The sequence below is a fragment of the Felis catus genome, chromosome D1 (genome assembly GCF_018350175.1).
Source record: "Felis catus isolate Fca126 chromosome D1, F.catus_Fca126_mat1.0, whole genome shotgun sequence".
NCBI lineage: Eukaryota > Metazoa > Chordata > Mammalia > Carnivora > Felidae > Felis > Felis catus.
This window is the reverse complement of record NC_058377.1, coordinates 82689401-82708309: the sequence shown is the minus strand read 5'-3', so window position 1 is coordinate 82708309 and position 18909 is coordinate 82689401. Positions and strand designations below refer to the sequence as shown.

Below are 18909 nucleotides of genomic sequence, written 5' to 3'. Positions count from 1 at the left end.
ATTTATCTTTAATCATCCCTATCCTTACTTCAAGTCCCAAAGGGTGCAGTGACTCTCCTCTACTTAAGGTCAATCTAGTACCTGTGTTCTTGAACCAAGACTCTCTGGCTTTTATCAGACATCCCCTCTCCAGTATCTCCAAAATTTCATTCTGCCCTACCCCATTCTCATAAAAGTAAATCAATATATATTTTTACCTATCTACCTACCATCCTACTCACCCACATACACACATACATACACACATACATAAAACCTTGTCTTGACATATTTCCATCCATATTCTCTCCTTTACTCACCTCAATTTTTTTCATATCAGTTTACACTTGCTCTCTCTTTCTGTCCCTTCCATATAGAAATCTAATATCTAATGAGCAATTACTCCATTGAAACCGCTGTTTCCCTACAGTAATCATTTAACTGTCAACTCCAAACACTATTTTTCAGCCTCTACCTTTCTGAAATTTGGGTGCATTTGCCATTGTTGATGGCCCTGTGTTTTAAAGCTCAGTTTCTTTGGCTTCCAGGCTACCAGAGTCTCCTGGTTCTCTGCATACCCCTTCAACCATTCCTTCTTTCTCGTTCCTCAGGTCAACTTCTTCTACCAAATTCATATTACATTAGTTTTCTCCAGCTTCCGATCTTTGGTGCACATTCTTTTTTACACACAATTATTGAGTGATCTCATTCCCTTTTTGGTTTTAATAATGGTTTGCTGATGACTCCTTAGGTTATTATTTCTCATCTGGTCTACTCCTCCTTGCTTCAGACTATTCCAATCAACTGCCTTCTATAACAGGAGAACCTAGATGTCCCTTAGGCACCTCGAATACACAAATAAAAAATTAATTCATCATCTCTCCCCCAAACCTCATCTTCCTCCATTATTCTCCATATCATGTCACCATCCTCCATCTGATTACTCACACAAAAAAGATAAAAATGATGTAAAGCTTTTTCCCCTTTCATCCAGTCCACTGCCACAACCACTCATTTTTCAACTCCTTCCTTCAACACACTGATTACTACTGTTCTTCTTCAGATACTTATAATCGTTTATCCAATATAAAACATCAGCCTCCTTACCTACAAATTCACCCAACATATAGACATCTGAGGAGCCCATAAAAAATGGAAATTTAACCAGGTGACTCCTTGACTTATACTTTTTTTTTTTTAAGTCTATTTATTTTGAGAGAGAGAGAGAATATACATGCACACGAGTGAGCAGGGGAGGGGAGAGAGAAAGAAGGAGTGAGAGAACCCCAAGCAGGTTCTGCACTGTCAGCCCAAAGCATGACATGGGGCTTGATCTCATGACTGCCAAGATCATGACCTGAGCCAATATCAAGAGTCAGACACTTAACTGAATGAGCCACCCAGGTGCCCTGGACTTATACTCTTCAAAGACTCCTCCTCACTGGTACAAGAAAAGACTCCACACACCTTGATCCAATTAGTCTAATGATATTTTCTTCCAGGAAGATGACTTAAATAAAACTGTTCAGTTCTCACTGAATGCAAAGAAAAGGGGCACACACAGAAGAGTACACACACATATCTCTTAAACAGGTAGCATACAATCCAATCACAGCTACTGACAATTAACATAATAGCCAGACAACTTAACATGTAGTTCCTCCCAGAATATTTTCATTTTATAGAGACTCTTGATAACACGTAATGGCAATAAATCTTTAAGATATAGAGATTGGTGGGACATCATTCCAAGAGAACAGAAAGTATTCAGTCAGTTCTGGCAAAAAAAAAAAAAAAAAAAAGTGGCATGCTCAAACTTGGTAATTTGAGAATGATAGCTTAACTAAGGGTCTACTTCAAAAACATGGACAGAGTCTAGGGGATAGAGAACAGGGGATAGTGCACAGTTCCTGGGGATCTGGCAACAACAAGAGATATTACCATCCCTAAGCCTGAAGGGCAAGAGGAGTAAGTAATTATCAGAATCTAAAAAGGGGTAATTATATAGAGAGGGCCTCCTGACAGGAGGTAGAGCTTTTGGGAGAGGAAAGCAGCCAATTCAAGGCAACACAAGGGAGGGCACCAGGGGAGTAACTACCCTGACTCCACTTTCACCTCACTCTCTGATCTCCAGCTGGTGACTCCCATTTGTGTAATCCAACCAGAAGCCACAGGGCAGGGGAGCCAGATGATTTGGCTGGGGAAGGTCAGTCTCCCAGGACACAAATAGTGTAGACAGAGGTAGAGAGTAGTTCTGAAAAGGTAAACAGAAGATACGCAGTCCATTTATAAAGTCAACTCTGATAATTACAAATAATCTGTTACAGTTTAAAAGAACCCTTAAAGAGGAATATAATTCCAAAATCTTCCTTTTCCATATTAGGAATTGAGGTTTAGCGAATCAAGTGACATTTCCAAAGTCATATCATTACTTAGGAGCAATACATGTACTGGAAGTTAGGTGATAATTTCCATTACACCTCATGAGTTCTGTAAGCTTCCATTAAACAATGAAATATTCAAGTCGCCAAAAGCATAAGCATCTTTCCAAGCCTTTATCAAATGCCACCTTTTCCATAGTGTATTTTCTAAAGATCCCTATTTAATATAATTGCTCCCTCCTCTAATTTGAATAATACACCTTTGTTATAACACTTACCTTTTCAACTAGTGTTACTATTATGGTCATCTACATATGGATTATTCTCACAGGGTGAATTATAAACCCTGAGAGAAATTTAAATCCATCCCCACACATACCACCCCTAACATGTGACTCCTCCTTAAGTAAGAGAAAACCCACCCCTTTTCCCCATGAATACCCAAGCTATTTCATACCTGGGCTCTTTCTCCACCAACTCTAGATTTAGATGATCATCCCACAAACACAAAATAAGGGCCTTCAGTTAAAGTATAAAATCTTCTTAGTTTTGACTATCCCCTCAATATTTATTCACCCACTATTTTGATAACCCCTACGTCTCCAAACACAATGCCAGACACATAAAAAACATTCAATACATACTTACTGAATTTTTAAAAAAAATTTTAGAGCATATAAAAGATCCATAAGTAATTTGATATAACTTGAACATTTTCCCCATGATTAGATTAGAAAGAAAAAAGTACAAAAATGAATATCAAAGTATATGAGTATGCCTTTCTTTTGCAATCTAACAAAATCAATATAATAAAATGTTATGAAAACTGGGGGGAAATCTAAACAATTTCAAATGTTCAAGATAACCACAAATATCTATTCACAGACATGTTGATCTAAAGTCCACTGACCTGCAGTGTAAATGAATAGAATCTAAAAGAGCTCTCATTTCTGAGTCATGAGAATAAATTAACATAACAAAAAGCAAAACCATCAAAGACTAATTGATGCATTTTGTCAATTTAATGTTTTTGTACTCTCCTAAAACACCATCAGTGCTACTTTAAATTACAGTCTAAAAACTTCTGTTGATGGTCAACACATCCCCAAGTCATCTAATATAATTAAATAATAAAGCCTTACCTATAAAATCTGATCAGGAAACTCATTTGAAAGAATTTAGTTTCCCCATTCACATTCTTACAGGAAATCATATATCCCTGATTTTAGTAAAAAGAAAAACAGTGAATGCGTAATTTCTGCTCCGTTTTGAACTTTTACACAAAACATGAAAAAACAAAACCCCAAAGATTCATATAAAATGTCCATTGCAAAACAACAACAATTAAGTTTCTATCTCTAGCAGTAATATTATCTGAGGAAAAACTATACAAAATACGTGTCTGATTTTTAAGCATCTTGAAAATGTTTATAGCAAGCATACACATTCATGTTAATTTTCAGCAAATGACAACAAATTTACAAAAAACATACACCCTGAATGCCTCTCTTAAAACATCAAACTCTACTTTTCAATTTTGAACATTATGTATATGTAAGCTAAATTATTCTTATTTTAAATGTTCTCATTGAAACGGGAACCCTCTTGCACTGTTGGTGGGAATGCAAATTGGTGCAGCCGCTCTGGAAAGCAGTGTGGAGGTTCCTCAGAAAATTAAAAATAGACCTACCCTATGACCCAGCAATAGCACTGCTAGGAATTTATCCAAGGGATACAGGAGTACTGATGCATAGGGCCACTTGTACCCCAATGTTCATAGCAGCACTCTCAACAATAGCCAAATTATGGAAAGAGCCCAAATGTCCATCAACTGATGAATGGATAAAGAAATTGTGGTTTATATACACAATGGAATACTACGTGGCAATGAGAAAAAATGAAATATGGCCTTTTGTAGCAACGTGGATGGAACTGGAGAGTGTGATGCTAAGTGAAATAAGCCATACAGAGAAAGACAGATACCATATGGTTTCACTCTTATGTGGATCCTGAGAAACTTAACAGGAACCCATGGGGGAGGGGAAGGAAAAAAAAAAAAAGAGGTTAGAGTGCGAGAGAGCCAAAGCATAAGAGACTGTTAAAAACTGAGAACAAACTGAGGGTTGATGGGGGGTGGGAGGGAGGAGAGGGTGGGGGATGGGTATTGAGGAGGGCACCTTTTGGGATGAGCACTGGGTGTTGTATGGAAACCAATTTGTCAATAAATTTCATATATATAAAAAAAAAAGAATAACAGGAGATTATAGGCAATGGGGAAAAAAATAAAAATAAAAATAAATGTTCTCATTGACTATAAGTGTGGTATATAGTGTACCTTTTAGCAACATTCATTTATTTTGAGAGTAGACTATTATTCCTAGTTAGTTTTCTGCTCTTAAATTTATTTCCTTATTTTCCTTTTGTTTTTTTTACCAAATCTATATAATACCATCAATATATAAATATGGAAGAGAGGTTTATACCTCGATTAAAACAGTTGCCATAAGAAAATGCCTGGGTGGCTCAGTCAGTTAAGAGTCCAACTCTTGATTTCAGCTGAGGTTGGGATCTCACTATCCTGAGACCGAGCCTCAGTGGGGCTCCGCCCTAGGCATGGAGTCTGCTTAAGATTCTCTCTCTCCCAGGTGCATGCATGCTCTCTCTCTCAAAAAAAGAAAAAAAAAAAAAAAAAAAAAAAAAAACAACGCCTACAGATCATTCAATGGAAACTCATATGCAGGAAGATCCTTTCTTTTCTCCATTAGGTATGAACATTATATATAATTCATCAAGTAGGTCCAAAAAGACAAAATTAAAATTCACAACTTAAGTAGGTGTTCTGTTACTTAATTTACATGGAAATTAAGTCTCTGAAAGGTAATAAGTCAACTAATAGGTTGAATATTAGCCCAAAGCATTGAAGCTATAAACACATGGAAAGAAATACAACAAAATTCAAATAATGGACCAGAGATGGGTAACCTCTAGTTCAAAGCTGGCAATTCAAAACAGGGGGCACCTGGGTGACTCAGTCGTTAAGCATCAAACTTTGGCCCAGGTCATGATCTCTCCTTTCAGAGTTCGAGCCCTGGGTCAGGCTCTGGGCTGACAACTTGCAGCCTGAAGGCTGTTTCGGATTCTGTGTGTCTCTCTCTGCCTCTCCCCTGCTCACGTGCTCGCTTGCGCTCTCTCTCTCTCTCTCTCTCTCTCTCTCTCTCAAAAATAAATATTAAAAAATAATTTAAACTGGGCAATTTCTTTGGAATTCCTTTTTGTAAATAAATCTGTCAAGATTAGTAGTGATATAGTATTAGTTTGATTAACTGGATCTATGTGGTAAAGTTTATTCTACATAAGGCAATAGCAATGTAAAGCTTTTAAATAAAGTCATTTTTTAAAATTTAAGTTTCTAGATTAAATAATGCATATATTGCAAGTGGGTGTTTTGGAATTTGGATGAAATGTTATTAATTATAGCAAGGGAAAAGTTAATCCTAAATATAAAGAAGAAAATAGTCCAGGTATTAAAGATGTTATAAATCATTTTTGCCTTTCACTTGAGCTGTTCACAGAGCCAGAAAACAACCTTTTCCTTCAAACCCCGGGCCAATGGACCAAAAGTAATGAAGCAGATTAGACTAGGTAGCCATTCATTCCAACTTACTTTACATACCTACCAACTTCTCTAACCCTTTCTTTTTCTATCTCCCAAATTCTTTTACAGCTTTGATATTTAATGTGTTATCCAAGAACCTCTTTTATCTGCCTTAACAATCATATCTATTCTCAAGGGTTTAAATATCACTTGTGTGATATATTCAATCTCCATATCTAGTACCTACCTCTTTCTAGTCTCTTCTTTCTGCTGGTGAACATTTCAAATGAAAACCTTATCTCATCAAACCCAACTGTCCATCTTTCCATCTCTACCCCCGAATGAGTTTTAACTTCAGATTCCACACCAACCTGAAGGTAATGAGAAAGAGGGAATGACCAATGTTTCCAATCTCCAACAGGATAAAGTTCCTATGTTATTAGCATTCCTTAGACATTCCTTCATGTTCTGAACTTTTGCCTCCCTGAACAAATGTTGCCTTCTCTTGCCTTTTTGCCTTTCTACAAATAGTTCTCTCTAGCTAGAATGCCTTTCCTCTACTTATCCACTTAGAAAACTCTGAAAATGTATATTAGCTTTCCATATCTTCTGTGAAACACCAGGCAGAAGTATTTCCTTACTATTATCCCAAAGCAATCTATACATTATCTCTAAAATAGATACATTTATTCCAGAGAGCTCTTTTACCACAGGTTATTTCTTTTCTGTATCTCCATTACCTAACACAGTGTCTAACATATAAATAGTGTTTTAATAAGTATCAGTTTCATCCAGTGTTTTTACCTCCTAAATATCTCTCAGATCTATCCATTCCTCTCCAACTCCACAACCATCACTACTCATTAATTTTGGTCTTCATCCAACCACTTGCCACACCTCTCTCCTTAACATCTCTCTTACTAGCATCTTTCTTTTCATTCCTCCATTCAGTAATTATTTCAAAAAATATTTATGGGGCACCTTCTATGTGCCATACATTGTTTTCAGGGCTGAGGATAGGGTTGTAAAACCCAGCCAAAATCCAAGCTTTCGTGAAGCTTATATTCTAGGATTCCACAGAGGAAGGGTATAAGACAAGGGCAACAGACAGTTAAGAAGCAAGATGAAAATTAAATATATACCATACATATTAGTGATAAGTGCTGAAGAAAAAGAAAAAAAAAGCAAGAAAAGAGGACATCACCTATTGGGGGGGTGGTAGCTGAAATTTTAGATAGGGTAGCCAGGGAAGGGGGTCTCTAAAAAGGTGTTTTTTAAAGAAAGACCAGTAGTAAGGAAGCCAGTCATGTGGATAACTAGGCAATGAGTATTTGAGGCTTTTTTTGACTCAATAAATATGTTATCTACTTTCACCTACAAACTCCCCAATTTGCTTAGATTAGCTCTATGTTGTAAGTAAGTATATAGCTCTTGCTGTAAGTCTGCATACTACAAAATGAACACCTGCAGAAATAATTAAAAAAAAAAAAAAGGCATCTAGAAATACATAGCCATGTAGGGATTTAGATAAGGGAGAAATTAAAGCACTAACAATATCACTGTTACACAGAACAGAAAAAGAATATTGAAAATTACTACCATAAGTCAATTAAGAAAAGTTTAACTTAAATGCATATATTCTAAGGTAAGTAAGTTTGCATTTTTGAAAGATCAGATTTTAGAAGACTTTTATCCAAAAACCAATACAAAACAAGTGAACAAAAACAGTTATAATACTTAAAGTGGTAACTAAATATGCAATCACCCTAATTCAAAATCAAACATAAGTGTTAGCTATGGTTTGTTTTCTCATTTAATTAGTTAGTTCTTGCTTTCCCATTATCATAGAAGTACAGTGAAAAGGGCCCGAGGTATGCAACACTGTGGTTAACATCTTAAACTGACATAATGAACTAGACAGAAATGCAATATTGAATCCTATTTAAAACATAAATTAATATCTTAGTTTTCATATCACCATACAAATGAATATCTGCCTTTGCAGATCATAACTCAATTAGAGTTTGCTCCTATTTCAGCAAAATGAAAATCTATATTAACTTTGATATATCATTTAATATTAGTTTTGTCAACAGTCTCCTATCCTGAAACCTAGGCTGCTTCTCTCTTACCTTCAATAGGAAACTCTAAGCTATTTTTGGTGGGTACCAGATTATATTCTTGTTTCCTCACATGGAAGAAAAATGTGTACCTTGCTATGCTCTGAATGTTTGTATCTACCCCAAATTCTTATGTTGAAATCCTAACCCCCAGAGATGATGGTATTAGGAGGTGAGGCCTTTGAGAAGTGCTTAAATCATGAGGATGGAGCCATCATAAATGGGATTGGTGCCTTAAGAGAACCTGCAGAGAGATCCCTAGCCCCTTCCACCATGTGAGGACACAGCAAGAAGGTGCCTGCAATGAACCAGGAAGAAGTCCCTTGTCCTACCATGCTGGCACCACGATCCTGAACTTAAACCTCCAGAACTGTGAGAAATAAATTTATGTTGTTTATAAACTACCCAATCTATAGAGTTTTGTTATAGCAGTCCAAATAGACTGAGGCATATCCAAGCAGTTGGTCAATAAATATTTATTGATTAGCCATGAACAAAAGAACTTTCTAATTTTTATGGTTACGTCTTCAGAAAAAATAATTCTGGCAAAAGTCATTCATTAATCATTTATAAAAAACAATTACTTTTTGGATTTTTTTCCCATATATAATTATAAAACCAAATGTGTCAAGTAAGATAGCTTGGGTGTAATTAAAAAATTCAGAACAGAACACACAGAAAATAAAATGAACAAAAAATGTTAGTTTTAGATGGATACCAATTGCAAAAGGTTCAGAAATAATACATTCAGCATAATAGAGCCACAGTAGTGTCAATCTACTTATGGAAGATTTTACAGGAATTGAAGAATCTGACACAACACCACTTCTCACCTCTGGCTTTCAGAAGGCATAGTCACGTTAAGCAGAACTGATTAATTGTCCCTGATATACGTTTCTCAAAGAATTTCTAATATATACTTTGAATGAATCCCGAAATAATTTTTTTGTTTTGTATGTTATGAATCATGCTTTAAGCTAATGGCTTTTCAGGGGAAAACTTTGTAACTTTAGAAAAATCTGGGCAGTTTCTGTTACTAACATATTACAAAAATAATCATTAACACAAGAAAACATTATAAAACATTTCTCTCTCATTGGTATCTCTGTTCTCATTTCTAAAAATCTCATTTTGTATTTAAATTCTACAGTAATCCTCCTTAGCAAGAGAAATTGGTTCATTCATTAAAGTGATTCACCATTTTGATCATTTTAAACTGAAGTAAAATCAAGTCTTTCTTTTTGTCGTTGTTGTTACTTGAAATACGCATTACATACTGTGTAGTTTCATTCAGGTAAGAATAGGTCTATTCCCACGTGTTTCATACATATGTTTACAAACATATATATCAATGAAAGAAGGTGTTATTTGAATAACAGTTTATACACAGCTAAGCATATAGCTTTCACATATATGTCTACACATATGTGTAGAAACTTCTAATGAAAGAAGATGACACTTGAAAGACATTATACACCGTGGTTTCAGAGTGTGAAGCATACAGCTATTCCCATATGATTCTACACATACATTTACAAATACATGTATTTTAATGGCACAAAAATAGACACAAAGATCAATGGAACAGAATAGAAAACCCAGAAATAGACCCACAACTATATGGGTTGTGGTTCAAAGCAGGAAAAAACATCCAATGGAAAAAAGATAGTCTTTTCAACAAATGGTGTTGGGAAAACTGGACAGCAACATGAAAAAGAATGAAACCGGACCACTTTCTTATACCACACATAAAAACAAATTCAAAATGGATTAAAGACCTAAATGTAAGACAGGAAACCATTAAAATCCTAGAGGAGAGCACAGGCAGTAACCCCTCTGACATCGGCCATAGCAACTTCTTACTAGATATGTCTCCTGAGGCAAGGGAAATAAACTATTGGGACTTCATCAAAATAAAAAAAACTTCTGCACAGTGAAAGAAACAATCAGCAAAAGTAAAAGGTAACCTACGGAATGGGAGAAGATATTTGCAAATGACACATATGACAAAGGGCCAATACCCAAAATATGTAAAGAACTTATAAAACTCAACACCCAAAAACCAAATAATCCAGTTAAAAAATGGACAGAAGACACGAATAGGCATTTTTCCAAAGAAAACATGCAGATGGCCAACAGATACTTGAAAAGATGTTCCACATCACTGATTGTCAGGGAAATACAAATCCAAACTACAGTGAGATATCACCTCACACCAGTCAGAATGGTAAACTTAACAAAAAGAAACAACAGGTGTTGGCAAGGATGCAGAGGAAGTCCTTCTATTTAACAATGTTGGTTTCATACATATGGCTCAAAGAAGAAATCATCTTAGTGATGATATCCTATATTGGTGGAAAAGTTAGTCTTCATAGGACAATTATGAAGGTCATTTTTAAAAAGGGGGTGGGGGAGAATAAACTCATTTTTTTCATGATTTCTGCTGCAAATAAACAGTAAAATCAAAACACAGAGAAGAGGCATATGGTAGTAAGGTGTAGGAGAAAGAACTGAAAACATATAAAAGATGGAAATTCATGAAGCTGTTTCTCTCTTTAGTATTAATACTGTTCTTCAAATCATCTTCTTAACAGTTTCCTTCCCTTGACCCTATCCTTTCCCTCCACCTTCATTTCTAAGCCTTAGTCACTTAATGGCTCTAGTCAATTTATCCTATACCTTTATTACATGAATATACCTCCCTCTCCTGTCATTAGAAATACAAGGTTTCCTTGCCAGAATAAAAGATCGATCTTGAAACAAGCTCTGAAAAACCTAGAAAGTAGACCAAAGAGATGTGTCAGGACCCCTTGCAGAATGTTGTGATGGCAAAAGCAGCATAAGGTGCTCTGAATGACTGAGTACTAACATAGTCCCTAGAGTGCCTGGGGAACTAGTTATCTATTTTCTAAGGATATTAGGCCAAAATGGCTGACGTAAGGGATTAAGGGACCAAATACAGATCCTGAAGATCTTATAGTCTGAACACTAGATACAAGGGAACTAACACTAATAGTGGAGTTAAAAAGCATACTGCATAGTCTGATTATTAGCTAGAAGCATTCAAATCCAACAAATATCATTTATTACTACATGGTTCCAGTAGCACAGAAGCACTGGAAATATTTCCTTTCCTACTTTCTACATTTAACATGGTACTTTGTACAAAAAGCTACTGAGATCAGACCTAATGAAAAGCACAGACAATATATGAAAGTGCTTTGCCAACAGTAAAATCTTACATAATTCTATGCTATTATTATTAATAATATTCTTCCTAGCAAACACTGGCCTCATGTGGAAAAACCTCCATCTTTATGAATATATTCAATATCCAGAGTTAACTTACTTGCTTTCCAGAAAGAAAGAAACATACAACAAAAGAAAAAGCTAGGTTTTATTTGGAAATTTAATTATAAATATAGAAAAATACTGTATGCCATTCAGAGAAAATAAATATGACAAAGATAAAATATATGCTTAAATTAGTATGAAATGTGATATAATGACATCTCATATACTGAGGACCAAACAAGTGCAATGTTTACACAGAACAAGAAGAAAAATAAGTAACTATAAAAAAATGCACATAAACACTTTCTAAAACGACATTCATCAAAGTAAATAAAACCTTTAAAGGCACATTACCTCCTGGTAAATGGTATTTGTTTCACCCAAGAGAAACAAAAACTAGCACCCGCAAAAAAGAAGAGAGAGAGGGTTCACAGAACATTACAAGAAGATGAGTCATCATAAAGCTTTGCAACTTGGTTTATTATAAAATAACATTTTAAGTATGCTACTTACAGCTCAGTAGTTTGTTATATGAGGAGAAAGTAGTGTAGGAAGAATAAAATAAAATATTATGAGAACTTACAAGGTCAAGGTATACTTCCTACGACTCTTAAAAACAGTATGGGACTTACAAAAACAATAGGAAAAGAGAGAACCACTGAACCTAGCCTCTTGCAGTAACTATGATTAGACTATTGATTAAGGACTAGTGCTGACTGACCTAAATAGAGAGTAACCAGTACCCAGGATGACTCATGAGAATGTGTTTTGGGAACAAAAAAAGTCCTATTTCTCCTGTTTTCTTTGAGCTTCCATTCTAGAATGGACCTCTGTTTTCTTCCTGGGTCTCTATTTACTGAACTAAAAGAATGACTCTTAAATAAATTTTAAAAATCAGTACATAAAGCTGACTTTTAGGCATGGTGGAACATCATTTTTCACAACCACAGAAACATATTTATTTGGGGGGTTTTAACTGGACCAGTGATTTTTAAAACTGTAGTTCCTGACTATCATTTAAGATGAATTTAAAATTTAAAAATCTTTATTCTTATATTTTAATAGTAACAATGTAATAAAGATTCAGCTTCTGGACTACAAAAGTGACCAAATTGTAGGACGATAATGTGAAGACATTGGATACATCAAACAATCAAGTTAAGTAATTGGCCTTATTTTTTCCTATGCCCTCTTTAATTTGATTGTAAACTCTAATGAAAAAAATTATATTCAGTGATAAAAATGCATTAATTCGCTGGTAAAAAAGCAAGAATATTCTCATGGATGTTGAACTTAAAGGAAAGGGTGGATATACATGCAAGAAATATACAGCACTTATTAAAGATTTCAATATGAAAATTAATATATGTATTATTTACATAAATGTGTACAAAAATACATATATGTAAAATAAGTATTTTAAATAGTATCATATCATTATGAAAAATAAGCATAAACAAGTTATTTTCCTTTTAGTTTTAAGTGACACATTTATATCAAAAACTTATAAGGAATTGTTAAAGAAACTAACATTTTAGGTATGACTGAATAGCTCATTTCGTTACAAAAGCTTTATTCCTTTATATATACCCAGTAAAAATTTAAAAAGTAACCAGAAAAGTTCTTTCTGCATCAATTCTCAACATTTTTTATAACGAGACACAAGCAAGCATTTTATAAATAACATTAACTATATAAATTCCCATTGAAAACATTGTATTAAATTTACCACTGGGTTCCATACTCCCATACGCTCCACCTCAAAACTCTAAGAGGAATTTCTAAATTTGACAGTCTAAGCAGATGGGATTTACTAATAATACACATTAACATTTTCATAAACGATAAATTTTATTGAGAATATTTGAAAAGAAGGGGCACCTGGGTGGCTCAGTCTGTTAAGCAACTGACTTCGGCTCAGGTCATGATCTCATGGTTCCTAGGATCGAGCCCCACATCGGGCTCCGTGCTGACAGCTGAGAGCCTGAAGCCTGCTTTGGATTCTGTGTCTCCCTCTCTCTCTGCCCCTCCCCAGCTCATGCTTGCCTCTCTGTCTCTCAAAAATGAATAAACGTTAAAAAAAAATTAAAAATATTTGTAAAGAAAATATTTTAATAAATGATCAAAAAACATAAGGATTTAACATGTCTATTTTACGTTTACTACTGTTGACTCCCTATAAGATTTTAAATACTTTAACAGTATGTTCATCACATCATCAGGTAGTGTAGCTTTCTATAAATGCTTAATAGTTCAAGTGAAAGATAACAAAATAAATGTCACTAATAAAATATTACATATAATAAGCACAAAGCTAATCATGAAATTCAGTACTAATAAGATTCTTAAATATATATTAAAGACATATTTTGGAAGTACACATAGAAAAATCTGCAAGTATACAGGCTTTGTGCTGTTAGCTCAGAACCTGGAGCCTGCTTCAGATTGTCTGTCTGTCTCTCTCTCTCTGCCCCTCCCCAACTTGAGCTCTGTCTCTCTCTCTCTCTCTCTCTCAAAAATAAACATTAAAATTTTTTTTTAAAAATAAAAATCTGCAAGTATAAAATTTGCAAAAGAAAAATAAAAAAGCGACAAATTCATTTTACTTGCAAGCTTCATATTAGACAATTGTCTATACCTAGAACCATAAAGTAATATAAGAACTGTGCTTTCTTCAAAAAGGTAACTTGCTTTAAAAACAGTTTTATTGTGCTAAAATACACATAAGAAAAAAACTTACCATATTAACCATCTTTAAGCATACATTCAATGGTAGATATTAAATACATTCATAATGCTGTGCAACCGTCACCCCCATCCACCTACATAACTTATTTTATCTTATCAAACTGAAATTCTGTACCAATTGAACAATAACTCCCTATTCCTCCCAACCCTTGGCCACTACCATTCTACTTTCAGTCTTTATAACTCTGACTACACTAAATACTTCACTCAAGCACAATCATCTAGTATCTTTTTATGACTGGCTTATTTCACTTAGCAAAATGTCTTCAAGACTCATCCATGCTGTTGAAAACAGCAGAATTGTTTCCCTTTTTAAGGCTGAATAACACTCCCTGTATATATATGCCACATTTTGTTTATCCATTTATCCATTAATGAAAACTTGAGTTAAATCCACACTTTAGTTTTTGTGAATAATGCTGCAATAAACATGGGTATACAAATACTGCTTCAAGAACCTTCTTTCAATTCTCTTGCATATATACCCACTGTGTCTCCCTCTCTCAGTGTAACTGCTGAATCATACAGTAAGTCTATTTTTAATTTTTTGTGGAAACACCATCTTACTTTCCACAGCAGTTCTACCATTTTCCATTCCCACCAACAAAACACAAGGATTCCAATATCTCTACATCCTTACCAACACTGGTTTTCTGGAGTTTTTTGGATAGTAGCCATCTAATGGGTATGAGGTTAAACCTCATTGTGGTTTTGACTTGCATTTCCCAAATGATTAGTGATATCCAAGCGTATTTTCATTCAGATATCATCTTTGGAGAAATGTCTTTTCAAGTCCATTTTGAATTGGGTTGTTTTTGCTGTTAAGTTTTAGAAGTTCTCTATATATTCTGGATATTAAACTCCTATCAGATATATGATTTGCAAATATTTTCTGCCATTCTGTGGGCTGCCTTTTTACTCTGTGGATAGTGTCTTTTGATGCACAATTTGTTTTTTAATTTTCATAAAGTACAATTTGTCTATTTTTTTTCTTTTGCTACCTGTGCCTTTGGTATTATATCCAAGAAATCACTGCCAAATCCAATGTTATAAAGGTTTGTCTTATGTTTTCTTCTAAGAATTGTATGGTTTTAGGTGTTATATTTAAGTCTCTGATCCATTTTTTTGAGTTGATTTTTGTATATGGTGTTAGGGAAGGGTTCCACTTCATCCTTCTGCATGTGGATATACAGTTTTCCAGCACCACTTGTTGAAGACTGCCCTTTCCCTCTTGAATGGTTTTGGTACTCTTGTTAAAAATCATTTGACCATATATTTAGGGGTTTATTTCTGGGCTCTCTAGTCTATTCCATTTGTTTACATGCCTGACTTTACACTAGTACCAGTTTTGATTACAGTAGCTTTGTAGTAATTTTGAAGTAACAAAGTATGAGTCCTCCAGTTTTGTCTTTTTCAATTGTTTTGACCCTTCAGGATCCCTTGAGATTCCATATAAATTTTAGGACAGATTTATCTATTTCTTCAAAAACATCATTGGGACTTCGATAAGGAATGCATTGCATCTGTAGATTCCTTTGGATAGTATTGACATTAACAATATTAAGTGTTCTAATCCATTTATACAGGATGTTTTTCATTTTTGTTAGGTCTTCTTTAATTTCTTTCAGCAATGTTTTATAGTTTTCAGTATACAAGTCTTTCACCTCTTTGGTGAAGTTAATTCCTAAGCATTTTTTATGCTATTGTAAATGTAACTGGTTTTATAATTTCCTTTTCAGATGGTTGATTGCTCACGTACAGTGATTTTTGTGTGTTGACTTTGTATCCTGCTACTTTACTGAATTTATTTGTTCTTATAGGTTCTTTTTCTTTTCCTTTTTTTTGTTGGGGGGGGAGCCCATATAGTTTTCTATATATAAGAGCACATCATCTGCAGATAATTTTACTTCCCTTTCCAATTCAGATAACTTTTCTTTTTCTTGCCTGACTGCTCTAGCTAGAACTCCCAGTACTATGCTGAACAGAAGTGGTGAAAGCAGACTTCCTTGCCTTGTTCCCAAGCTTAGAGGAAACACTTTGTCTTTCACTATTGAGTATGATGTTCACTGTAGGTTTTTCATTTAAGACTTTTGTTAAGGTAGTTTCCTTCTATTTCTAGTTTATTGAGTGTTTTATCATGAAAGGGTGTTGAATTTTGTCAAATGCTTTTACTGCACCAATTGAAATGATGTTGGTTTTCTCATTCTGTTGATACTACAGATTACATTAATTTTTGTATGCTAAACCCTCCTTGCATTCCAGGAATAAAGCCCACTTGGTCCTTTTAAAATTTTTTTTTTTTCAACGTTTATTTATTTTTGGGACAGAGAGAGACAGAGCATGAATGGGGGAGGGGCAGAGAGAGAGGGAGACACAGAATCGGAAACGGGCTCCAGGCTCTGAGCCATCAGCCCAGAGCCTGACGCGGGTCTCGAACTCCCGGACCGCGAGATCGTGACCTGGCTGAAGTCGGACGCTTAACCGACTGCGCCACCCAGGCGCCCCCACCTGGTCCTTTTAATATGCTACCTAATTCTCTTTGTTAGCATTCTGTTGAGGATTTTAGTGTCCATGTTTATAAGGGATTTGGGGCTATAGTTTTCTTGTAGTGTCTTTGGTATAAGATAATTCTGGCCTCATAAAATGAGTTAGGAAGTATTCCCTCCTCTTCAACGTGTTTGGAAAAGCCCTGAGGTGCTATTAATTATTCTTTAAACATTTGTAGAATTCACCAGTGAAGTCATCAGGTCCAGGGCTTTTCTTTGTCAATAGATTTTCTTATTAGTGATTTAATATCCTGAATAGTAATAGGTTATCCTTATTTTCTATTTCTTCATGGTTCAGTAGGTTTGGTAGGTTTGTTTTGTTGGGTTTTTTTGTTGTTGTTGTTTTGTTTTTTAAGCAGGCTTCACACCCAGCAAGGAACCTAACACAGGGCCCTAACCCATGACCCCAAAATCAATACCCGAGCTGAGATCAAGAATCAGACGCTCAACCAACAGATACACTCAGGTGCCCCTAGTCTTGGTAGGTTTTGTGTTTCTATGAATTTGTCTAGTTCACCTAGGTTATCCAATCTGTTGGCATACAACTGTTCATAGTGCTCTCATATAATCCTATTTCTGCAAAATTGGTAGTAATTGTCCCCATTTTCAGTCTCGTAATTTGGGCCATCTCTTCATTTTTTAATTGTCCCTCTAGCTAAGATTGTCAATTGTGCTGATCTCTTCAATCTGGCTTCACTGATTTTCTCTATTGGTTTTCTATTTCCTATATCATTTAACAGGGCTCTAATCTTTAATTTCTTTCCCTCAGCTAACTTTGGGTTTAATTTATTCTTTTTATTTAGTTCCTTAAGTTATAAACTTAGATTGTTGATTTGAGATCTTAACTGAAGTATAGTTGACATACAATATTACTTTGAGGTGTACAACAACAATTCAACATTTATATGTTACAAAATGCGTTTATATACGTTATGGAAGATTTGGCACCTTTCTTGATTTTTAATGTAAGCAATTTATAAATTTCTCCCTTAGCACAAATTTCACTGTGTCCCATAAATTTTTAGTATGTTGTATTTTTTTTCATTCCTAAGTATTTCCTAATTTCCCTTGTGACTTCTTTGATATTCTTTGACTTCTTAGTTGTTTAGGAGTATGTTGTTTAATTTCCACAAATTCATGAATTTTCCAGTTACCATATGTTCTATCCCAGAAAATGTCCCACGTGCACTTGAGACAAATGTGTATGCTATTTTGGGGTAGAGTGTTCTGTATACATCTGTTAAGCCTAGTAAGTTTATTGTGTTAAAGCCTCTACTTCTTTATTAATATTTGTTCTCATTATTGGAGAGGCTATTTTGAGTGAGGTATTAAAATCTCTAACTATTATCATAGCACTATTTCTCCCTTTAATTCTGTCAGGTTTGGGGGCACCTGAGTGGCTCAGTCAGTTGAACTCTTTTTTTTTAAATTTTTTTTTTCAACGTTTATTTATTTTTGGGACAGAGAGAGACAGAGCATGAACAGGGGAGGGGCAGAGAGAGAGGGAGACACAGAATCAGAAACAGTCTCCAGGCTCTGATCATCAGCCCAGAGCCTGACGTGGGGCTGGAACTCACGGACCGCGAGATCGTGACCTGGCTGAAGTCCGACGCTTAACCGACTGCGCCACCCAGGCGCCCCTCAGTCAGTTGAACTCTTGATTTTGGCTCAGTCATGATCCCAGGGTCATGGGACTGAGTCCGTGTCAGGCTCCATGGTAAGCATGGAACTTGCTTGGGATTCTCTCTGGCCCCTCACCCCCACTCTGTCTCTCAAAAATAAAAATAAAAATAAAAATAAAAATAAAAATAAAAATAAAAATAAAAATTCTGTCAGGTTTTGCTTCATATAATTTGATGGCCTGGCACTAGGCACATGAATATTTATTAATATATAGTGTCCTTTTTAATCTAATTAAAAATTCTCTTACCACCCCAATTTAACTACAAATTAAGCTGAGGGGCACCTAAGTGACTCAGTGAGTTAAGTGTCCAACTCTTGGTTTCAACTCAGGTCATGATCTCACAGTGATGGGACTGAGCCCCACATCAGGCTTCGCACGGAGCACAAAGCCTACTTAGAATTCTCCCCCACCCCTGCCCTCTAGCCCCCTTGCATACACACTTTCTCTCTAAAATAAAATAAAAATAAATAAATTTTTAAAAAATTAAGCAGATTTCAGGAAGACTGTTTAAAAAAATTTACATTTTATAAATTATAAATTATAATTTACCTTTGTGAATCCA

General features: G+C 35.1%; 1 protein-coding gene across 19 annotated transcripts in view; it reads right to left on the bottom strand.

Moving 5' to 3' along the window:
* METTL15 (methyltransferase like 15) overlaps positions 1-18909 on the bottom strand; it is a 289458-nt gene that overhangs the window by 258261 nt on the left and 12288 nt on the right. For 16 of the 19 annotated variants that reach the window (XM_023239666.2, XM_045039075.1, XM_023239664.2 and 13 more), the window contains 2 exons: positions 3503-3579; positions 2095-2233 (listed from right to left, as the gene is read on the bottom strand). The exons of 1 other annotated variant lie outside the window; for it this stretch is intronic. In XM_023239666.2, coding sequence (XP_023095434.1) covers positions 2095-2233; positions 3503-3579 — 216 coding nt within the window. Of the gene's footprint in view, positions 1-2094; positions 2234-3502; positions 3580-6202; positions 6327-18909 lie in introns of all 19 variants that reach the window. 2 more of the 19 variants (XM_045039078.1, XM_023239668.2) reach the window with 2 other exon arrangements.